The following is a 24,430-nucleotide window of genomic DNA, read 5'->3' on the forward strand; positions in this document are numbered from 1 at the left end:
TAGAAAAGACAGTGAAAGTAAAGAAGACTACTACAACAAAATTATTTTTTAGAGTGAACTAACATCCGCCATAAAGCGCTTTTATTGTGAAGGCTGAATGCCTTTGCGGTAACTTATAATGTTCGTCATTAATATCCTTTTAATAACACCAGAACTGACTGTTTGGTGACCTAAAGCCAAACATGAAGACAATTATCTCTCCCGGCAAAGTTTACCTGTTAAATATTTGCCTAAAATATGCAGATACGCAGTTGGCGTGAGTGTCATCTTTGTGACTCTTATTTTGAAGGGGCAGAAACCGGATGTATTTTGGCGGCGGAACTACACGAGAGAAACACGGGGGACCGGTTCACTGAGGAGTCTGGCTACCGTTTCTTTGTAAGCCCACCGGAGCCCGGAGCTCTCCACCGACCACGGCTCCGTATCTCGTCCAACAGGTCGGTGACAAGGTCGGACACGAGGCGTCAGTCGGTCGGTGTCCGCCGTTCAGCTAACCGGGCTAAGTGAGCTAACTCTGAAGTCCGTGTGTTTCGGTACCGGTGAAACGAAACACAGGCTGCTGCTGCTGGAGGAAAACTCAGCTAACAACTCACCACAGCTCCTCTCCGCTCTTTAAAATACGTACAAATAAACGCTGGGCACTCGGTGTAATGTAAAGTTGACTCCGTTAAAACACAGTAGTTAACTTGTCTACAAGTGTCTAGAACCAGAAAGGGAGAGAAAAAAAAAGCAGACATTTACCGCCACTGACCAGCAGCCACTACAATGACTAACATGTCCAGAAGTTTCACCATGAATATGTTCTCCTTTCTCCTCACTCCTCCTCAGCCTGTCATGAAACCCTCAGCCTCACAGTGGTTGATCCACATGGACTGGACACAGAATAATAACGGTGCTGATGAGGGTCACACAGAGCTCAGCTAAATAATCTCCTCTCATTGACCTCGATGGAGGAGGCATGAGGAGTTGTCATTGTCATTGTGTTTTGTGTTTTAACCCAACATTATGTGTTACTCAAAAAGATGATCCCTCCGAACCACATACACAAACTCACAGCACTGAAATATTGAAATAAAAGTTGTGACTCTGATTTTGAAGACTGGATACACATGAAAACACAAGTGGAGAGGATAATTACTTATAAATAAGCAGCCAATTAAGCTTAGGCTACAGTGGATTATATTCAGACATACTGTTAGTCGGTTATATGGAGTTTAGTCATTTATTTACATTCATGAATTATAGAAAAATATTTCATATAGCAGTAAGTGGGCTTTTGCACAATAATGCACAGGTTGTTGTGAGGATCATTAAAATGATGTACTTGTCTCAATCATGTCTCCGAAGTGGATCTGAAAGAGAAGAAATCTTAGCATAAGTTCTGCATGTCAGTCTTACTGTCTTGTACTAAACCTTATCGCAGTGAGGAATTGTGGTGTGGCATTTTCTCCCTTTCTTTCATAAAGGAATACCCAGGAGAAAGATTGACCTTATTAATGGGACAAGCTCTTGTCCTGACTGGGAGCAATGAGGCTGGATACACAATGTTAATTATAATAACATTATAAAGTTAACAGTCTTAGAGGTTGTCCTATGTTTCACTGGTCTGCAGTGCACTAAGCTGGAGGAAACAAACTGAATTGATTTCTGATGAAGCGTTGTTGTGTTGCAGACAGAGCATCATGCCGAACAATGGTCCAGCCTCACACAGAGCAGGCAAGAGCCAGAACATGTCACACAGAGGCTCCTCCTCCAAGGGCCTCAAGGAGATCCACATCGATGAGGAGGTGAAGATCGCAATGAACCTCTCTATGGAGAGGTTTCGATACGGCGACCAGAGAGGTATCAGCTCTTACTGTTTTACATCAGGAAATAAGACACACACTTTGAGAAACACTACCTCCTCTTATATCTTGTCTCCTCCTGGTCTGAACAGAGATGGAGTTTCCCTCCTCCCTGTCCAGCACTGAGAGAGCGTTCATCCACCGGATGGCTCAGTCCCTGGGTTACATCTCCAAGAGTAAAGGGTAAGTTCCTCCAGAACCACCTGTTTGCTTCAGGTGCACAGCCAGAGTGAGAGTGAGAGTTAATGGTTATCATGTGGAGCTACAGTACACAACTAACCACATGGTGACTGTAAGACCTGAGATTGATGAGCTATGACAGCTGGTGGAGACTGATAGTTAAGTCAGGGCAGTGTTTTTTTTAATCTAAACCTATTTAGATAAAAACAACAGTGTCCCAGAGTCTTTGTTCCAGATGTCAGTCTCGGTGATGAGCACAGCAAACAATGATGACAGAGTCACAGTGTTTTCCATTGGTCATGTAAAAGTAAACGGGACCATCTACAGCCACAGTTTGTGTCACTTGAACACACAGTGTAGCGAGTTTAAAGGGATAATTCAAGATTTTGGCAAATTGGCCCATTGCCATAATCCCTATGGTCATAGCAGTAGGTTCATTACTTTTAATTGTCGGTGCAAGCTGTTTTTAGAACGGCGGAGCAGAGCCGCGAGCTGCTCAGAGCTACGCTACGGAGGCTAATGGGATTTCTTGATTTCTCTCATCAAACTCATCAAATACACAATCCAACAACTCCAAAACGCTCTGGTGGGCAAGTTGTGACCTGCACATTCACCACGCTGTGAGATAATAACAGAACGTTACCAGACAGAGTTGTTTTTTTGGCAAATGCAGAGACTGCTTGCCGAAAAACTGCCTCAGACGGGAACGTGCATCAGTGGTTTTGCATAAATTTGCCTCGAAAACAACTTGGTACTTAGGAATATGATTTTTTGTCTCGTTACATCCCATTATCTCATAGCGTGGTGAATGTGCAGGTCGCATCTTGTCCAAATCCCATTAATTTACTATTCCATTAGTTTACTATTGGGTGTTTCTGTCTCTCTGTTTCTCAGGAAAGGACCAACCCGCTTCCTCACCATCAGGAAGAAGGACGGTTCGGAAAAACCTCGGCCCACCATGCCCCTCTCCCTCTCCCAAAATTCTCAGTATTTCATCCGTAATCTGCTGCAGAGGTTTCCCATCAGCAACAAGGAGCGGAGTGACATGCTGCCCAACAGCAAGAGCGGCCTGTCCATGCCCACAGAGCACGGTGAGTCTCATAAGGTCACTGACCAGGCATCGTCCCTCAGCCATGAGACACGCTGAGACCAAGGACTCATAAATCAGACAAACACAGCGATGAATTCCTCACGTTCTGGTGTAAACATACAGTTTCAGGTCACGTGACTTTCCTCCTTCCTCAGATAACGACAGTAACATCGCGAGCGGGCGCTTGAACAACAGCATTCCCGTGGTGCCTCGGAGGAGGAGGCCGACAGAGCTGGACAGTTTCAGACGCGCCCTCCCCGTCCATGAGCGGCAGGAGGAGATCGTCCAGCTCATCGGAGGAAGCAGGGTGGTGCTGGTGGTGGGAGAGACCGGCTCCGGGAAGACCACGCAGGTAGGACAGTCAGACAGTAGAGATGAAAACAGGTCCACATGTTCGCGGCCCCCCAGGATAACCCCCCCCCCCCCCCCCCTCCTCGGTCTCTTTGTCCAGATCCCACAGTTCCTGCTGGATGAGTTCAGCAGGAAAGGAGAGCCCTGCAGGATCATCTGCACCCAGCCCAGACGCCTGGCCGCCATCTCTGTGGCTGAGAGAGTGGCGGCCGAGAGAGGAGAGAGCGTGGGCCAGACTGTGGGCTACCACATCAGACTGGAGAGCAGGTAGCCCAGTTTATTATCTGAGACCGAGACACTGACCGACTCCTCTTAGGGTGAAACTTGTGCATCTTTTCTACTGGTCCAAAAACCCGCCAAGGCTCCCCAAACATCTGGCTTTTGTTACGTGATCAGTAATCACTCTCAGGTCTAATGAGTCTACAGTAGGTGCAGGTATTTACTGTAGGAGAAGTTCACGTCTGGGCCAGACACTGTTGTGACTCAGGATCAGCTTGGACCTGTGATTGGTTTAAAGAAATAAAGAAAGAAAGAAACAAGCAGACAAAAAGATTTTCCTACAGTCGAGGACTGGATCAAAGTGGTTTATAATGGAAAAGCTAACATTCATATTAGGCTTGAACAGGATAAGTTTGAAAGTTACTGGAGAATCTGGATAAACTATATAACAACTAAGCAGGATACTAATGTGATAAAAAAAAGAACCTAGTTTTTGACTCCACTCATCTGGTTCTGTTTTCTTTCTTTGTTTCAGTAATTACACTGTTCTCAGTCAGAATTTTACATGTATGCAGCAAACTATCTTTATTTAATTTATAATTAATATTATTCGTGTTGTTGTTCTTGTCGTCACAGTTATTATCACCCCACTATCAGATACTGTTTGCGGGAGAGGTTATGGATAAAGGAAGGTGCATATGGGGCAGATAAACAATTTTTATTTTCTACTGTTTATTTACATTTTTTTAATTCCATTTTTACTTTTCTAGTTATCATTATAATTTCTTATTTTTTGGATCCTTAAGTTGTCTACCAGTTTAGATACAAGTATACCGGTACAGGAGTACTGTGGTAGGAGAGAGTGTGGGTGCTTTTGTAATGATGTGAATTTTTCTTTCTATCTATTTATCTTTCATTACCTGCTTGGATGATAAGATTTAATGACTATGTCTATACAAATTTAAGAGCAACATGTATGTAAAGTTTAATAACAAGAAGAAACAGACAGCACAATGATAACGGAGCCAGACCTCTCTCTACACAGCTGAGCAACACAACCACAGTTTAAAGTCCGATTCACTACAGTTTCTGGCAAACAGTTAATCAAGTCTGTTAAACGACACTGATGGATCTACTTCAATCTAACAGAACGCCTGCACCCAAACATAAGTTAAGTATTAATTTAGTGATGTTGCTGAAACACTGAATTCACTCTGCCTCTGTTGATTTCCTCAGGGTCTCTCCAAAGACGCTGCTCACCTTCTGCACCAGCGGCGTGTTCCTCAGGACGCTGATGTCAGGAGACACCAGTCTGACAACCGTCACTCATGTTATAGTGGTGAGCATCGAGACTTGAAATAAGCCCGCTTTATGAAATCCACCTGGTCAGTACACCAGGTTAAGACCCTCTGTGTTTTTTCCAGGACGAGGTGCACGAGCGCGACGGTCTGACCGACTTCCTGCTCACAAAGATGCGAGACGTGCTGCAGAAGATCCCCTCGCTGAAGCTGATCCTGTCCAGTGCAGCTCTGGACGTAGACCTGTTCCTCCAGTACTTTGGCTCCTGTCCTATTATCCACCGTACGTCTCATGGAATAATAACAATAATAATAATAATGTAATCACAGTGTATTAAAAGGGGCACAACACTATGCAAATATGGCAAATATCAAATACTGTACACATTATTTACCATAATCAATGCCAAAAAAACACACTTTAGGAACAGTAAAATAACAAAACCCTCCCTTGCCCTGTGTGTGTGAGATGTGGGATGTTGATAAAGTCTTTTCCCTGCAGTCAAAGGGAGACAGTTTGAGGTGCAGGAACTGTTTCTGGAGGACGTCCTGAGGATGACGGGCTTCAGCAACAAGGACAAGACGAAATACAAGGAGGAGACGCAGAGAAGTAAGAGACTTTTATACACTATGGTTAGAAGAAACGTAGAGCGATGTCCTCAACTCACTGCTGTGTGACTGTGTGTCTGTCAGCGGAGAAGAAGCAGAGACAACTGACTGAGTGGTGTAAGGCAGTGGAGGGCAACTGTGGCGACGAGAGACAGAGGAGTCCTCAGTCTGTCCTGCAGGACGGCAGGTGTCTGGACAGAGGGGACAGCTCCTTCAATAAACAGGTAAACACACACACACACACATGTTCATACAATATCATCTGCCGTGGTGTGGTATGAGCAGTCAGAGTGTTTAAATCACACACAGCCATGAGACACCCGGACTCACTCAGAACAGAAACCAGAGCAGAAAGAATGACACAAAAGGGGAAATATGCAAGTCCGGTCGCTTTTCCTCTGTTTTGCTAACCCTCCTTTTGGCCATGTGCATTTGCTTACAACGAGGCCGGCAAGAAATCAATCCATTGAGCGGTACATAACATTATATATCATATACCTACGTGTTACGATGTGTATATTAGTGTAGTCTTATGTCATGAATAAGAGATTACAGGGTGTGTTTGTGACACGGTGCCGCCGAGATGAGAGCTGGGTCACCTGGTCGATGGCACTGATCTTGTAAGGTTGGTTCTTGGCCAAGAGACGCTAAGTGGAAGGCAGAGAGCCTCCATTCTCCCTGTAACAAGTCATTTAACCATCACAGTTACTGAGAAGCTGTGCAATTAAAGCAGAAGTAAGCGATCCGGTTGTTTTGGCTAATGCTGCGTTCCAGGCAGGCTTTTGAAACCCTAAGTTACAGCTTCAAGTCACAGTGCCTGTGGAAGTCACTATAACGGCCACTCGTAACTTCCGGCCCGTGAACTCGCACCAGATCGAACCGGTACGACTTCACAGGTCACGAATTACGGGCTGCCCTGAACGCACCATAACTTCTTGTCAGCCGACGGAGTTAGCAGCCCCCGCCCTCGTCATGGATCTATTGGTCCTCGTCCCTACGTCACCACATTCACGGCGTCCCTTGGCTGCACACACAGCCCTTCATGCCGTTCTCTCTCCTCATTGGATAAAAATTGTAGAATACAAAAAATAGTTTTCTCCTCGGCTCAGAGCAGAGCAGAGGGACTGAGAGACCCGTGTTTCGGTCAAAACACTCTATGTAAGTGATTGCTGTTGGAAGATATAACTATTTAAGACATATATTAACACAAAATTATCACTTACTTCTGCTTTAAGGTAAAAAAAAAATGTAGCATAGTTAAGGTAAAAATCTTGCATAGTTCCTCTTTAAAGCAGCCAGAACTAATGTTGAGTATATTATGGTGCTAGAGTAAATCAGGTCAGTGCAACAGAAAAACATCAAAAACAGATAATAGAATTAGATTTTCCAAAAGTGTATTTTTCATTTTTTGATGTGTTCAATGTTGGATGGAAAAATAGGAATTCTCAAAGTTTGTGTTTGTGTCTGTTTGCCTGAGGGAGCTGGGTCTAAGTATCCAACTGAGCTTAGGTTTGATCAGCTGGTCTCCCCCAAAGACAAACTAAAGAGTATTAGTATATGTAGTATAATAGTATCATGTTGATGTGAAGCGTCGAGACCACAGTGTGAAGACAGACCTCTCCCTCAGGCACTCGTGGAGTCAGGCCCCGTCCTCTGAGAGACTCAGGACAATTTATAATTAATGATGCTGAGGTGTGTCGTGTCGTGTGGGCCATGACTTAACTGTGTGTGTGTGTGTGTGATGTGGTAGAGTGAGAGCGGCTCAGAGCAGCTGGAACCGTGGCTGTTGAAGGAGATGGACTCGTGCATCTCCAGCGTGTTCCTCAGTGAAGACCAGGACGCCTTCAGCCAGCTCTTCAACCTCATCCTCTATGAAGGAGTGAACGGTAGGATGTCTGGAGTTTAGAAATTGAGAAAGAACAAAACATGTGTATATTATACATACAGTAGGCAGTTTACGATGCAAACTGGTGTTCATCATTCAGTTTTATATTTATTGATAATATTAATTTTAAATAGGTTTTTGAATCTATTAAGTGTGTAACATATTTTCATTTCTATTTCTAAATTATGCCATAGATTGACTTGACTCCTAATGTTTTTGTGAACATGCAAATCCCTCTTAGTTCATATTTACTGGTTCGTATCTGAAACATCCTCTGGACACCATCTGGAAGCATAATGTTATCTACTTTACACATAATTGGAGCAGTTTGAACGTCCAAAAGATAATTGAATTTTAAGGTCTGTAAGTTTATGAATTATCTGTTTGCTCATATTCTGTGGTGACAAAAACTATATACTATATAAACACATTAATATAATAATACTTTATCTTCACTGTTTCCTTCAGTTTGAACTAAATAACGGAGGAGCATTGTGTCTGTCAGTGACCTGTCAGTTGTTATCAGGTGTATTTTAACTTCACACTTATGCTAAGCTAAGATAATCACCTCCTGATTCTGGCTTCATCAGTTCTCTGCAGACATGAGGTATCTGTCGTCTTTCTATAACGGTTCATGTTGTGGTGGAGGCGTCATGCCGTGAATGTGAAGCCTGTTGTGTGGTTGTGTTGTTGTAGTGGACTACAACCACAGTGAGACGGGGGCCACTCCTCTGATGGTGGCAGCAGGTCGAGGGTTCCTCGCTCACATGGAGCAGCTGCTGAGCATGGGGGCCGACATCAGCACGAAGGCGTCTAATGGATGGTAGGTGCAGAACTGAGTCACATGGTTCTCCTCAACCAGGTTAACGTGGATCTCCAGCAGCAAGGCCTGTGGAGCTTTTTTACAAACTTCAGACATTACACTCAACCTTTTCCACTTCTGTTCTCCTCATCCTCTTCTTCTTGGTTGTTGTTGACTCATCAGAGTTCAGCTCAGTGACAGTTTTCATCTTGTTTCAGGACGGCCTTGGACTTCGCCAAACACTTTGGGCAGACAGAAGCTGCGGATCTCCTCAAGTCTTCCATGTGAGTGTCATGTCAACCTCAGTTGTTGGTCACACTCACTGAGGCCGCACAGCTGATAGAAAACACTAGGGGCGTGTTTGATGGTGCTGCTACCGACCAGGGTTGGAGCAGTTTTGTTGCACCTGGGTGATGTATACGTGAAGTAACCTGTGAATTACAGTGAATATCAACTCTCAGACCTCTGCGAAATATCAAAAGGAAATACTGGAGCTGCATCGGCACAATGGCTCTTTTGTAATATGAAAATCATTGTTGTGTTAAAGAAATAGTTCAACATTTTGGCAAATTGGCCCAGTGCCATAATCCATATAGTTTTAGGAGTAGGTTCGTTACCTTTAATTATCTGTGCAAGCTATTTTTAGAACGGTGGAGCAGAGCCGCGAGCTGCTCAGAGCTACGCTATGGAGGCTAATGGGATTTCTTGGTTTACCTCATCAAACTCATCAAATACACAATCCAACAACTCCAAAATGCTCTGATGGACAAGTTGTGACCTGCACATTCACCACACTATGAGATAATAACGGAACGTTAAGAGACAGAGCTGTTTCAGAGGCAAATTCATGCAAAACCGCTGATGCACGTTTCCGTCAGGGGCAGTTTTTCAGCAATCAATATCTGCATTTGCCTCAAAAATAACTCCGTCTGGTAACGTTCCGTTATTGACTCATCGCATGGTGAATGTGCAGGTCACAACTTGTCCACCAGAGCGTTTTGGAGTTGTTGGATTGTGTATTTGATGAGTTTGATGAGGGAAACCAAGAAATCCCATTAGCCTCCGTAGCGTAGCTCTGAGCAGCTCGCGGCTCTGCTCCGCCGTTCTAAAAACAACTTGCACCGTAACGAACCTACTCCTAAGACTATAGGGATTATGGCAATGAGCCAATTTGCCAAAATGTTGAACTATCCCTTTAAGAAAATGTAGATAGTGGTCCTTTGGAATATGATTTTTTGGCCAGGGTATCTCTGTAGCACTGCAATGAATTAAATAGTGTGATTTGGATATTGCACTTGACCTTTCACCAATTGTTCAGCCCTAGTAGCATTTAAAATGTTCTATTATTTAACTCTTGAAATTATTAATAGTGAAATGATTACGGTAATTCTCAGCCCATGTCCATCCACCAGTTAAAATAACATTTTTACAGTCCCTAAAGTAAATGTTGGTCCAATCCCTCCTGCTCTTCTCCAGTCCTCTGAGAGAGGCCGGCAGTCTGGACGAGTCCCCGCTGCTGCAGGCCGACGGTGCAGAGCTGAGCGCCGAGGAGCAGGAGCTGCTCAGACTCTACCACCACAGCTTCGATGATGAGCGCGTGGACCTGGACCTCATCATGGATCTGCTGCACAACATCTGCTCCACCACCTGTGAAGGTGAGCCTCGGCAGCATGGCAACACGTCTGTGTCAGAGCAGGTGGATGTTACTTTAGGATGATGTTTGTCTCGGTCTCCAGGCGCCGTCCTGATCTTCCTCCCTGGATACGATGAGATCGTTGGCCTCAGGGACCGCATCCTGTACGACGATAAGAGGTTCTCCCTCCACCCCGAGAGGTGGGTAATAGAAAACATCGGATCGCCAGGCAGCATCTGTAATGTTTTAGATTGACACTAGATGACAGTAACTGACTGTAGCAGACTCATCTTAAACCAAGACCTTTTAACGTGGTCTGTTTGTGTCAGTCAGTTGTGTTATGTTGTGTAGCTCAGCAGGACATGGTGCAGTGTGTCTGACAGCGGTGTCTCTCAGGTTCCAGGTGTTCACTCTTCATTCAGACATGCAGACTCTGGATCAGAAGAAAGCCATGAGGACGGCTCCATCTGGTATCAGGAAGATTGTAAGTAGTCTCTGACATCACTGACCTCAGTCCACTCCATTCATCATGACTCTTAAAGGAGCTGTATGTAAGACTGTGGCCAAAACTGTTGCTGCAGTTAAATTCAAAATACAGCAGTGCGTTGTCCCCCCCCCCCCCCCCCGAACTCAAGGTTGCCAGATAGCCACATGCTAACCTCTGTCCTGCTCCAGCTTTGTGGCTATGGTACCTTGAGTCTCACTCACACAGTCTCTACGCCACCGGAACTGCAACAGTGTAGTAACAGACATAAATTAGCCTGATAAAGCTGCATACGTGCACTGGGAAAAACTGATTATTGTGCATCCCCTGTGCAGATTCTGGTTTTGTTTCCGCTTTTGTCAATACGTTTCTCAGAGTCATAGCAAAGTCTTTTAATGTTGGTAACGTCAGACATGATCCAAAATGCTTGTAGCTGCAGCCGGGTGGTAACTGGCAAACTGTAGGCCGAAATGCTACTGACTTCTTGATTGGGAGAGAGCGGTGGGTGGCACAACATATAAGTTACATTTTTAAATGCTAATATTCTGGCTGTCCTATTGTTGTCAGTTAGATCAGTATTTCAAGTTAACACGATTCCTTGGTCTCTGGTGACATATCGAGTGATTTTATGATTACTTGCCACATTTTTCTTACATATAGCTCCTTTAAGATTTCCCTGAGCCATAATGAAGAAACACACACCAGCAATGTCCTGACTGGTTAACTTTCCTTCTCCCAGCATCAACACAGGTCACCGTCTGAGCAGCACAAGCTGCTGTACCTGAATTTTCCATCACATTTCTTGTTTCTTATTGCAAATAGAAGCTGTTACGCTGTCATGAAACTCAGACTTTTCCATTTGATCTTTACATGTTGTAATTATCAGCATCAGCATCAGAGCACATCAACGCTCTGCTGCTTTCTACCATACATAAATAGAAATTCACTGACTGAAGATAACTGGTCATTCTCCTACAGATTCTTTCCACCAACATCGCTGAGACCAGCATCACCATCAACGACGTGGTGTTTGTCATCGACTCAGGGAAAGTCAAAGAGGTAAGGACTTGGATTTACAATCGAAAACAAAAGAAACAAACATGTGGTCACTGACAAACTGATGGGCGTGTTTCCCGGTGTAGAAGTCCTTCGACACCCTCAGTCACGTCTCCATGCTGAAGACGGTGTGGGTCTCGAAAGCCAGCGCTCTGCAGAGGAAGGGCAGGTAACACAGAGTGACCCTCAGTGACAGTTTGCAATTGTAAAAAAACACGTGTGAAAGAATCCACTGAGTGTGTAACGTGTCCTCAGAGCCGGACGCTGCAGACCGGGCGTCTGCTTCCACCTCTTCAGTCGACTGCGGTTCAACAACATGTTGGAGTTCCAGGTCCCACAGCTGCTGCGGATGCCTCTGCAGGTAAACACACACACACATACACACACACTGTTGGGGAAAAATCACTCAAGTCCTCCATAGTTCCAGAGTTTGCTGTGGTGTGGTGAGTTTATTAGTAATCTGGAAAATGGTAAAATCTTACATCACAAATTTCTGGCGACCCCCGCAATCAAGATGCGCCAGCTCAGATATTTTTATAAGCTGCATTTTATTTGAATTTGATTTATATTTGAGAAAGTGAAAGTATAGAATACAGTTGTTTAAGATTGTGTGTGGTGTTTTTAATCATAATTTTTATATTTTTATCAGTAATTTTTTAAAAATCAATTACTAGACATTTCAGGCGACCCTATTTTAATTCCAGGCGACCCCACATGGGGTCCCGAACCCAAGGTTGAAAAACACACACTGTCCCACATACAGTATGATTAAATTAACCAGGACATACGATTGCATTAACAAGAGACGGGGAGAACCCAGATGTATTGGTGATCAAAGACAGACAAGAAGGTGTTGTGTTGGGAAAGGCAGCATTGTAATTATGCAAGTGACTGGCATTGCATTGAGGAGAAAGATCAATGGGTCAAACCAGAGGGGTGCAGGGTTTTGCTCTCTTCACTATGCAAAATGAATATGTTCTTCCACAGCACACACACACGTTGTCTATGGCTTTTCATGTTTTATTCTTGAAACTCATAACGGCACAAACACTTCACTGTCAGCAGACCCAGTAACACCCAGACTTTGTTCCAGTCTTGTCAGTGACAGTGTGTTGTGGTGTGTTCAAGGAACTGTGTCTGCAGACCAAGCTGCTGGCTCCCTCCTCTCCAGTGACCGAGTTCTTGTCCAAAGCTCCTCAGCCTCCACCTGCTCACGCCATCAGGAACGCTGTGCAGATGCTGAAGGTAGCAAACTCCTCTGTAGACTACACTCTAACACACTGACACACACATACACATACACATTTAGGACATCCCTGCCAGTGAGAAATGTAGGACAGACATATAAGCATTTGCTTTCCTGCCTGTGCCTTTCCAGTCATTGCTCACACCTTATTACTGTGTACAGTTGTTATGTTTACATGAGAATGTAATAATTATACTTTTTTTTTATTTATTCTGTTTATACTGACTGTATTCTGTATGATGACTGAATAAAAATCCAATACAAAACACAACGTCGTCTTTCCGCTCAGACAATAGACGCCATGGACCAGAATGAGGACCTGACTGATCTGGGCTACCACCTGGCCGATCTACCCGTGGAGCCCCACCTGGGTAAGATGGTGCTGTCCGCCGTGGTGCTCAAGTGCCTGGACCCGATCCTGACCATCGCCTGCACGATGGCCTACCGGGACCCCTTCGTCCTCCCCGCCCAGGGCTCCCAGAAAAGAGCCGCTCTGCACTGTCGCAAGCGATTCACGTCCAGCAGCTTCAGCGACCACATGGCCCTGCTCAGAGCCTTCCAGGTGGGTGTGTCCTCATCACATCTGCTTCATTAGGGTGAATGTGGAAAACAATGGCCTAAAAGCAGAAACTCATAACTCGGATATTAAAGGTATATTTCAACATTTTGGCAAATTCGCCTATTGCCATAATCCCTATAGTTTTAGGAGTAAATTCATTACCTTTAATTGTTGGTGCAAGCTGTTTTGAGATCCAGAGACGTTTAATGAACCTACTCCCAAAACTATAGGGATTATGGCAATGGGCGAATTTGCCAAAATGTTGAAATATCCCTTTAAGACTACAGGTGATTAATAAAAAATAAAAAAAAAAGATCAATAGTTAGGAAGGAGGAAAAAATACAGGTTGTGCCAAACACAGGTTGGTTTTCCTCTTGGGTTCACTGAAGTCTATTCAGATGAGACAGTGGGAGGTAACTTTCTATCTTACAGGCAAACTAACTCTTCAGTTTTGTGTCTATCAGCACATCAAGGCTACAGTCGACCTCTCATGTCACTCAAGAAAAAGTTTTCCCCACTTATGGTAAAAGACGGACAGCAGCAGGAGGCAGTGGAGCAATGAAGGTCGCTCACAGTGAAGGAGTAACAGACTGTTAAATGTAAACAGGATTTATTTCAGCTGTAAAGGGGATTGAATCACAGATTATGTTCCGGTGTTCTAGAAATGTAAATGTCATGATGTATTTCATTATCTTAAAGTAGAATATATAGAAGCACCTGGTCATAAACTGATTAATTAGGATGAAAGTTACAAATGTGTTTTGCTACACGTGTGTCCCGTGTGTTGTCAGGCGTGGCAGAAGGCTCGCAGCGAGGGCTGGGAGAGGTCCTTCTGTGAGAAGAACTTCCTGTCTCAGGCCACCATGGACATGATCCTGGGCATGAGGACACAGCTGCTGGGACAGCTGCGTGCTATTGGTCAGTTTCACTCGCTTTAATCCATGTGTTCACCATAGTAACCGTAAGCAGCAACAGCCACCACTCCTCACAATAATAATCATAGTAATAATATGAAAACACTCAATTTACTTGTAACAGTCTTAATCATATGAATGAAGGAATGGAATAATTTATAAATTTATAAATAAGTGAATGATGGATGGTAAAATGATTGTGAATGAATGAATGAAGTGATAGATGACCGTGACTCTGTGTGTCTCCAGGTTTCGTGCGGGCCCGTGGAGGCAGTGACATCCGCGATGTGAACCTGAACTCTGAGAACTGGGCCGTGGTGAAGGCAGCCCTGGTGGCTGGCATGTATCCAAACCTGGTCCACTTGAACCAGGAGACCTCCATGCTCTCCAGTAACAGGGAGAAGAAGGTCCACTTCCACCCCACCTCCATCCTGAGCCAGTTCAAGGAGGTAGGGAAGAGTTCACTGCACCACATGTCGATTCACTCCGCCCCCCTCACCGCCCCCTCAGAGTGCACAGATCTGCTGTGTGCATGTGTCGGGACTGCGATCACTTGTCAGTCATATATAATGTACTGACTGCTGCTCTGTGTCAAACATTGTAATACCAGTACACCAAGATGTAAACGGAAAAGGAGACACCAGCAGTGTGGTTGGTTTTTCAGCTTTTGCCTAAAACACCTACAACCAGACATCTGTCACAGTGACTGTTATCTGTAAAGTAGCAAAAGTGACATGGACTCTCAGCCCAAATGTACTTATGCCACACACCTCAGACCACCTGCTTTGGATCATTAATGGGATATTTCAACATTTAGGCAAATTCGCCCATTGCCATAATCCCTATGTTTTACGGGTAGGTTCATTACCTTTAATTGTCGGTGCAAGCTGTTTTTTGGATCGGCGGGTCAGAGTCGCGAGCTACTCAGCTAACGCTACTGAGGCTCATGGTATTTCTGGGCTTTCCCTCAAAACTCATCAAATACACAATCCAACAACTCCAAAACGCTCTCCGCCGATCTCAAAACAGCTTGCACCGACAATTAAAGGTAACAAACCTACCCCTAAGACTATAGGGATTATGGCAATGGGCGAATTTGCCAAAATGTCAAAATATCCCTTTAAAATAGAGCCCAGAGAGTGAATGAAGAGAGAATGATATAAGAGGGAGCAAGTAAAACTCAGGTGAGTTAAACAGACGCACTCCTGCAGCTCCTCATACATCTGTGACACAGGCAGAGCAGAGAGTGATATAACCTGGTAACTACGGTACCTGTTTATAGAGCCCAGCCCTCTCACTCTGCTGCACCCTCATTGGCTCAGGGCTACACACCCACTGCTCAAAGGTTGATTCCCAGAAACACCCTGAACCCAGAAAACAGGGTCAGAGTCACCACACACTCAGGGTGAATGTGACACTTTTATGATCATAACAGGCCCAGTCTTGTTTTCTCTGATAGTACAGCTAGCAGAAAAACATCTAAACAGACAGTTGTGTGTCTCTGTAGACTTTAAATCCTCCCTGTGGTTTCAGCACTCAGCCCACCCATATCGATGTTCAGACAATGAATAAATCAATTTAATGGCAGATTTAAAAATGTTCCACTCTTGTATTGTTGTAGCAAAACCACACTCTCTGACTCCACCCAGTCCAAGAAGTTTGCCCACCATTTAAAATACAAACACATTTAAATCAAAGTGCTTTTGCTGTGTGTTCTTGTTGTGTAGAACAGCTCAGGCAAAATGGCCCGGGGTCTCCCCACAGACTGGCTGATCTATGACGAGATGAGCCGGGGCCACAGGATGGCCAGTGTGCGCTGCTGCTCCATGGTGACTCCCATCACCGTGAACTTGTTTGGAGGTTGTGCTAAACTGCCCAGCCCCATCCTGCAGGAGCCCGCTGCGTCCAGAGCCACAGGTAAACTAGGCCTGGGGTTCCCAAACATTTCTATGCCAAGGTCCCTCTAATAGCATTAACTCATGGCCAGGGACCCCCTTTACAAACCCACGACAATACCACAAAATATGTAAAGAAACATAAACTTTTGAGTGTATTTTCTGACTTTAATTAATGCTGAGGACTCCCTAGCGCCCCCCGGGGCCCCCCAAGGGGGCTGTGGCTCCCGCATTAAAAACCACTGAACTAGGCTAAGAACTATGGAAGAGGATTAGGGCTTCTGTAGAAAAAAGTGAGTTCTGACTTTTTTCCTCAGAATTCTGACTTTAAACTCATAATTCTGGCGTTAAACTCATAATTCTGGCTTTAATCTCATAATTCTGGCGTTAAACTCATAATTCTGGCTTTAATCTCATAATTCTGGCTTTAATCTTGTAATTTTGGTTTTAATCTCATAATTCTGACTTTAATCTCAGAATTCTCAGTTTAAAGTCAGAACTCTGAGAAAAAAATTCAGAACTCACTTTTTTTTTTCCACAGTGGCCCTAATCCTCTTCCGTAAAGAACAAACTGTATGTAATGGTTAATTGAATTCTATTTAAGTAACATGGACAAAAGTAGTCAACAGTGTATTTGTTAGTCTTTTCTCGTTTGTCACATGTTCACATGAATACATAGAGATATTAGGATCAGTGTTAGACCACACTGAACTTAGCATCACTCCTGACGCTGACTGCTTGTCCTCCCATCCAGCTCTGGTAGACAGTACTCACTGTGTAGACCAGCTAACAGCTCCCAATAAACATCCTGTCCACAAACCAGCCTGTGACGAGGCACGGAGAACATGTTTAACTTTAACAAAGAGGACAGAGTCTCTCTGTGGTTACACAAACACTGATCCATCCTCACAATACCCTGAGGACCGCAGTCACAAGCGTCCTCCAAATCCACAGATCACATGCAGAACTCCCAGTCTCTACAAAACCTCAGAGAATGTGAATCTGGTCCTGTTTACCAGGGCAGAGGCAGTTTGCACTGTCCCTCCTGAATGTGTGAAGGAGTAGGACATATTTAATTATATGTAAACCAAGTCCTCCCTCTACTCCAGACACATTAGCTGGGAGATGGACACAGTCCTCTGATGTTTCCTCCACCGCTAACACTCTTTGTTCCACCATCAGCCATGTTGGTTCTGCTCCTGTCTGGGGCTGATCAGCAGAGGACACGACCTCATCAAGTCCTCACCGTACTTCAGCTCATGTGTCACAGTGTTTCTCATGTGATGCGTTCCAAACATTGATGGATTATTACTAGGGCTGGGACGATATGCTTTTCTCCCGATTCGATTCTTCTACGATTTTTTGGATGGCAATTCGATTTAAATAAAATTTTTAAATCTCGATTTTTAGTCTGCATTTTTAATATTTATCTGCAAACAAATACTGTAGGAGCCTATAAATTAACATACTCCATTATAAAGTGAACTTAAACCCTTTTCAAAACCTGTACTCTCTGTATGTAAAAAAAAAGGCTAACAAATGCACATTGCACAATATTTAAAAAAAACAACAAAAAACTATTTTCAAAAAAACAAAAAAAAACATTTTTTTTCAAAAAAATGAAAAAAAAAAATCGATTTTAAAAATCGCCAAAAAAGATATCGCGATATTTATGTGAATCGATTTTTTCTCCCACCCCTAATTATTACATATAGTTTTTTTTTACAAAGCTCATGATGAGTGATTTCTCACAGGAGTAGATTCTGGTTCAGTCTGTGTCTCCATGTTTCGTCCCTCAGACTGTCCACTGGACGACAACAGCGACAGTGAGACCGAGGACCAGACTGAGCTGAGGATAGACGAGTGGCTCATCTTCCAGCTGGACAGAGAGGTGAGGGAGCATCACTACCACTCACTGTCACTGTCACCACTGTCATCATCAACAGAAACCTGTAATTTTGTCCAAATAGATCCATTTGCCCACAGAGGGACTTGAAACCACTCTTTAATTTTCCACTGTTAGTGGCCGTGTCCATCAAACATGCTTTGTCTGCTGACAGCGCCCTCAACCTTACTTTTGGAACGCTCTCTCTGCTGTTGGTTACAAAACAAGTCTACTGATATTCCTTGTTAAAGGGATAGTTCAACATTTTGGCAAATTCGCCTATTGCCATTATCTTTATAGTCATAGGAGTAGGTTCATTACCTTCAATTTTTTCAGTGCATGTTGTTTTGAGATCCGCGGGGCAGAGAGACGTGAGCTGCTCAGCGAACACAATGGAGGCGAACATTACATTGTCCCCTGTCCCTCAAAACTCATCAAATACACAATCCAACAACTCTTAATACGCTCTCGTGGACAAGTTGTGACCTGAACATTCACCACACTATGAGATAATCATGTACAATTATTATTAACATTACGACACATGAAGAAAATACTCTGAACTACTAAACTACTAAATCACTCCGCCCAGCAGCCGTGTCTGGAATGTAGTTCTGGCTACACATTTGCCTCAAAAACAACTCTGTTTTGTATTTATACATGGTTATCTCATAGCGTGGTGAATGTGCAGGTCACAACTTGTCCACCAGACCGTTTTGGAGTTGGATTGTGTGTTTGATGAGGAACAGGGGACCTGGACTGTTCACCTCCACTGTGTTCGCTGAGCAGCTCGTTTCTCTGCCCCGCGGATCTCAAAACAACATGCACGGAGAGCAGCTACGTCGTTTTGTTTATATAGCAGCGCCGTTGTTACAGGCGATACACATCTATGACCGCAAATACGTTATATTGTATATTGTTTTTAGTATTTATTTATTTTATTCTTCTGTCTTTTTTTACGAGTCCGTATCTGACTGTGCACCTTGAATTTCGTTGTACACACAAGTACAATGACAATAACGTATCTTGAAATCTTGAAATCTTGAACGTTAGTCCTGTGAAACTTTTTGCTGCGAAATATGACTGATGGTGTGAGTGGAAGTTCGCACGTGTGTTAAAACATTTTTTTAAAGTTGAGCGAGCGAGCGAGCGCGCACTGCAAAAGAGAGAGGGAGACGGTCCCGCAGCTGCATCAGCAACAATAAACTGATTTATAACTTTGTAATCGGGCCATCGGCCGGTTCAAGCTACTTTGAGGCTGATTCATTAGTCCGTCTACCGATGCACTCGCATCGTTTAAATCAAAATTTTGGTTCGGTTTTCGTCACACCCCTACACTCTGAGCAGACTTATCAGGCAACATGTTCTTGCGTTGAGAAGAGATGTTTCACTGAAACACGTCGGCTTCATCTGATGTTGTGTGTCTTGTTGTCAGACTGCAGGAATGGTGTTTGAGCTGAGGCAGAAGTGGCAGAGTTTGTTCATCAAGAGGATCGGTTGTCCTTCAAAGCCCTGGTCTCAGCAGGACGAGGCCATCATCCAGACCCTGGTTTCTGTACGTCCTGAGATTCACCTAGTTTCACTTCATGCACGATCGCACTGCGTTCATTTTTGAGGTGAACCACCAGGTAAACGAGCGTACCCTTGTCCCTTAGGTGTTGACGGCAGAGGAGCAGGGCGCCGGCCTGCAGCAGCCCTCAGGGATCGGCCAGCGGCCCCGGCCCATGTTGTCAGAGGACGGGCCCCAGTCCTCCGTGAAGAACTGCAAGAACGGCCCCCAGCTACCCACCAACACCTCCCATGACAAGTATAAAGTAGATTCAGCGTGATGTGTGTGTGTGTGTGTCCCACTAGTGTTCAGTGTCTGTCACGTTCTTCTTCTTCGGTCTTTACAGTGTGGTGTGTGTACAGTAAGACACACAGAGAGAATGTAGAGTCTCATCAGCCATGAACATGAGGTCAGTGAGAGATGAGTTCAAGGACCTGGCCTCATTATTTCTAATAAGTACAACACAATGAATAATAAAATAGAATAATTGAGAATAAGGGTGAATTCCAATTCCTATCTCAACCCTCAATCTCAAAAATGTGCACTCCCACAAAGTGCTAGTGCTGACCAGATTCTCAGAATGTAAAGTTGAGGGACAAGTTTAAGAGCTGTATCGCCCTCAATATTGAGATTCTCCGACACCACCCTTGGGGGCAAGGGCTACCCAGAATGCAGTATTTTCTTTGTTATAAATATTACGAAAACCATTGTATTATCTTAGTTTTGGCCCATTTTATGGATTATTTACCTCATTGTTGCATAACATGTATTTTTTATTTTATGATTTTTGGTCAATAGCCGGCCGGTGCGGACAAGCCATGTTGCTATCGTTTAGTTACAAAATGTGTCATTTTTCTCGGTGGTAACGTAGTTGTTAAGTTGTTTTATCAAGATACAGCCTATGTATGTAAAATGTTTGGGCAGATAATGTTATAATATGACCGGGCTAATGTCATCTCCCGTAGCTGCAGAGTTATTTGACCATAGTTACAGCTGGTGTTTACCTTTCAAAAAGCCGTGGTATGCGGTGACTTTCAGCTGAATATGTCCGTGGTTGTGGTATTATACAGATTATTTGTTTGAATATCAATTTATAACTAACTCAACTAATTTATAGGCTACCAAAAAATAATAATAATAACGTGGTAAGTAATAACTAATAAAAAGTAATAACTGTCAGATAGTCCACAACAATTTAAAAAACATGGGCCTGATGGACCCGTCTATGATAGCTGCGTTTGTGGCTTATGATTAAATCAGCAGGGTTAACAGTGCAAATATAAAAAAATTAATAAACTAATGCCAAACCCCGCCCACAGTCTGAAGACGTATCTGCATTTAAGGGGTGTCCCATTTCTAAGTCACAGAATATGACCTTAACACTTGGTTTTGAGGGTTACTAAGATTAAGGGTCGAGCTTAAGGGTTAAAATAGGAATTGGACTTCACCCTAAATCCAGAACTATAGCAATAATGAGTATATACTGTAAATTGATAGTGAAGTACTATAATATAGAACACATTATTAACAATCGGGTGGATATTGCCAGGAGCTTTACAGTTTGGTGCAGGACTGAAACACCTCACCCTGCAGCAGGAATAAATCTACAACAAAAAGCTGAGTCATGTTTTCCTGTTGCACTTCACACTGCCGCTCCTCCTCTCCTCAGGTCTGGTAGGAGTCCAGCAGCCTCGGGCCTGGCTCAGCTTAAAGTCCACAGAGATGAGTCCTTCCTGGTCCCAGGTCAGCCGTGTGCTGACCCTCAGTCCTCCTCCAGCCCGTCCTCCTGCTCCGTGACCTCAGACAGCCCCGTCTCCTCAGGAAAGGTACTCACTGCTGCGGTGAGCCCGTGTGTATATCTGCATGTTGTTAATAGAAGTGAGACGGTCCTCAGTGAAGGATGTTACTGTCAGCGTGGTGATGTTCTGGTTTCCCTCTTGTCCCCATCAGGTCTCTCAGCCTGCGTCCCCTCAGCTGGGCTCATCGGTCCGGTACTTCATCATGAAGAGCAGCAGCATCAGGAACATAGAGATTTCTCAGCAGAGAGCGATCTGGTCCACCACGCCCAACAACGAGAGCAAACTCTCCAAGGCCTTCCTGGAGAATAACCTCATCATCCTCATCTTCTCTGTCCAGGGCTCCGGACGCTTCCAGGTAAAAACCCGGTTCACGTCCTCTGGGATCAGAGTTTTTCTACCATGTGTCTAAATCCTGAACCCTCTGATGTAATTCTGCCTGTCTCACAGGGATACGCTCGCATGACATCAGTCATCAGTCAGGAGAGCTGCCAGGACTGGGACTTTGTGGGACTGGGTGGGGTTTTCAGTGTGGAGTGGATCCGCAAGGAGAGTCTTCCTTTTCAGTGCACACAACACATCCTGAACCCCTGGAACGACAACAAGAAGGTGCAGATCAGCAGGGACGGACAGGTGAGTCTGCTGACAGAGCTCTGGTCTCTCTGGTGGGAAAAGACGATTATGGTGCAGAAAGAATTCATCTAGGAGTGTTTTTTTTTTTAAACTTAAAGCTATAGTGCGTAACTTCTACGTGTCTGTAAATATCCGTTTCACCCAAGCCACTACAAGAGGAGATGATACAACCTGATTAAGCCATTCAGCTCCTCAAACGCCTCGCGGTATTTTTCAGTATTTGTTCTTTTTGTATTACTGTCTTGGAGCGACTTTCCCGCGCTGGCGGACAGGAAACGACCGAAACGACGTGTTTTACTCGGTTTTACCTGACAACGAGAAGGGAGGAGGGAGGAGAGTGCTCCGCAGCTGCTAGAAGCAACACCTGTTAGCAGCCTGGTGTTAGCCACATCGTTAGCAGTAAGTTACAAGGTGTGTAGCCCGTGTTGCTGTGTGTAACTTACTGCGGGGAGTCTGTGTGCTGTGACGAGCAGTGTGCGGCGAGTCGCGAGTGTTATAGTCCGTGAACTGTGGTCCGTGACCAGCAGCATGTGGTGTGTTGCGAGTGTTACTGTTACTGTGTGTGATGTGCATTACCGGTATCATGCAGCTACAGGGGTAGCGGTGGGGAGAGGAGGGGAGGGGAGGGTTACACCGGGCCATAGGTGCCGGCCGTATCGTTGTAATAACGCAAAAATCCTTTAGGGGGCGACATAAGTTACGCACTATAGCTTTAATTAAAGGGGATAGTTCAACATTTTGGCAAATTGGCCCATTGCCATAATCCCTATAGTTTTAGGAGTAGGTGCAAGCTATTTTTAGAACAGCGGAGCAGAGCCGCGAGCTGCTCAGAGCTACGCTACAGAGGGATTTCTTGGTTTCCCTCATCAAACTCATCAAATACACAATTCCAAGACGCTCTGGTGGACAAGTTGTGACCTGCACATTCACCACAATATGAAGTAAGAGGCAAATGCAGACACTGCTTGCCGAAAAACTGCCCCCAGCAGGATCTGCGATTTTGCATGAATTTATCTTGAAAACAACTCTGTCTCGTAATGTTCTGTTATTATCTCATAGTGTGGTGAATGTGCAGATCACAACTTGTCCATGAGAGTGTTTTGGAGTTGTTGGATTGTCTATTTGATGAGTTTGATGAGGGAAACCAAGAAATCCCATGGGATAAGGATTTGGATCGAACAAGGAGTTTCATCAGATCTGGATCAGGTCACAAACATAAAACAGCTGCTCTGTCGTTTCTATGTTTATATGGGTATGAAGTGGTGAAACTGCAGTAGTTCTCCTCTTTGCCAAGAAATTATGGGACAGTATCTCTCCTTTCCTTATGTAAAGGAAGGTCCAGTGTTTCCTCTGCTGAAGGAGGTAAGGAGATAGGAAGCACTGAATATTCACCTGACTCTCATCGCGACTGCAGCTCAGACACTTCAGGCCATTTCACTTGTTTAGAAACCTTCCTGACAAAGGAAAGTCTTTTCAACCTTCTTTTTTGTCTGTAGGTGAAGCACTCCCTGTCCTCTCATGTGACCTGTTCCTTGTCCCTGTTGTGTGTCCACAGGAGTTGGAGCCTCAGGTGGGCAGCCAGCTGCTGCTGCTGTGGGAGAGAAACTCTGGGAGTCAGTTTCAGTGACAGGCATCAGCAGGACTCAGCAAGTTTTTCCTCTGACGCCCCAAAATCAAACCTTGTATATCGATAGAAGCATCTATTTTTCTATCAGTCAGAGTTTTTAAGACATGAATTTGTTTTATTTCAGTTTATTGCACGGCCAGTGAAGGTACGAGGTTCGTTCGTCTTCTGTCTCGGTTCCATCTCTCTTGTCATTGAAGGAGCTTTCCTTTCCAGTTTGTGTTAATCCCTCTGTTCACATTGAATCTGTGGACGTTCTCCACAGGACATGAACTAATGTGACCGAACAGATGAGACGTGTTTTTACTTGACGACTGCAGAAGCTCTGACGGTTCATTTCAGTTTTTACGCTAACGTGTGTACTCTGTTTACAGTCGATGGACAGCGCTCCTCTGTACATCCACTAACATAACCACATATTGTTGACTTCCTGTAAATGTTGTGTATGTTAAAGTTGTGTTGTGCCTTGGCAGGGGCCATTAAAACTATTTATGAACTCATTTCAAACAGAAAACACCCTCACATGTTTGTCTCTGCAGCCGTGTGAGGGGAACTCTGAACTGTGGAGGCAGACATAGTCATGACTGTGCTGATGAGTTGACAACAATAAAAACTGATTTCTCATTAAATCAGTGTGATGTCCTCACTGCTCTCTGACAGTGTCCCAGCTGCAGCATGAAGGAGACAGAAGCTGATAACACATTTACTCTTGAACCAAACAAACCGGCCTGACTGTTTAGTGCAGCAACATGCTCCACTAAACAGTTAGGTGCAGTTTGGCATTCTACAGGGTTGTGGAATGTGACCTACAGCAGCAACAACAACCGTCCTCAGCTCTGATTGGTTTCCATCCATCATCCATACCACTTATCCATGTT

At 44.4% G+C, this 24,430-nt stretch overlaps 1 protein-coding gene across 3 annotated transcripts; it reads left to right on the forward strand.

The window, feature by feature from the left end:
* Positions 1-322: 322 nt before the first annotated feature.
* On the forward strand, positions 323-24,144 carry ythdc2 (YTH domain containing 2). Of its 3 annotated transcripts, none has more exons than XM_083984143.1 (31): positions 323-437; positions 1,673-1,842; positions 1,937-2,027; positions 2,919-3,115; positions 3,270-3,466; positions 3,566-3,732; positions 4,921-5,023; positions 5,109-5,265; positions 5,485-5,592; positions 5,676-5,815; positions 7,342-7,477; positions 8,173-8,299; positions 8,497-8,562; positions 9,755-9,933; positions 10,015-10,111; positions 10,308-10,395; positions 11,374-11,454; positions 11,538-11,620; positions 11,707-11,812; positions 12,580-12,696; positions 12,987-13,259; positions 14,048-14,174; positions 14,420-14,619; positions 15,898-16,087; positions 17,865-17,956; positions 19,386-19,505; positions 19,606-19,757; positions 21,169-21,340; positions 21,450-21,653; positions 21,746-21,928; positions 23,484-24,144. In XM_083984143.1, exons 2-31 carry the CDS (start codon positions 1,683-1,685, stop codon positions 23,553-23,555), a joined length of 4,185 nt encoding a protein of 1,394 aa, XP_083840269.1. In that variant the 5' UTR covers positions 323-437; positions 1,673-1,682; the 3' UTR covers positions 23,556-24,144. The 3 variants fall into 3 exon arrangements, with proteins under 3 accessions (XP_083840269.1, XP_083840271.1, XP_083840270.1); XM_083984145.1 differs by having other exon boundaries at positions 21,169-21,325; XM_083984144.1 differs by having other exon boundaries at positions 359-503.
* The last annotated feature ends 286 nt before the right edge of the window (positions 24,145-24,430 follow it).

Source organism: Trachurus trachurus (assembly GCF_905171665.1).
Source record: "Trachurus trachurus genome assembly, chromosome: 12".
NCBI classification, from domain to species: domain Eukaryota; kingdom Metazoa; phylum Chordata; class Actinopteri; order Carangiformes; family Carangidae; genus Trachurus; species Trachurus trachurus.

Excerpts from the sequence above, each read along its gene's own strand:
- ythdc2 (XM_083984143.1), top strand. The coding sequence starts at position 1,683 with ATGCCGAACAATGGTCCAGCCTCACACAGAGCAGGCAAGAGCCAGAAC. Across the intron at positions 3,116-3,269 it reads GTCCATGCCCACAGAGCACG|ATAACGACAGTAACATCGCG; the intron begins GTGAGTCTCATA and ends CTCCTTCCTCAG. Across the intron at positions 19,758-21,168 it reads ACCAACACCTCCCATGACAA|GTCTGGTAGGAGTCCAGCAG; the intron begins GTATAAAGTAGA and ends TCCTCTCCTCAG.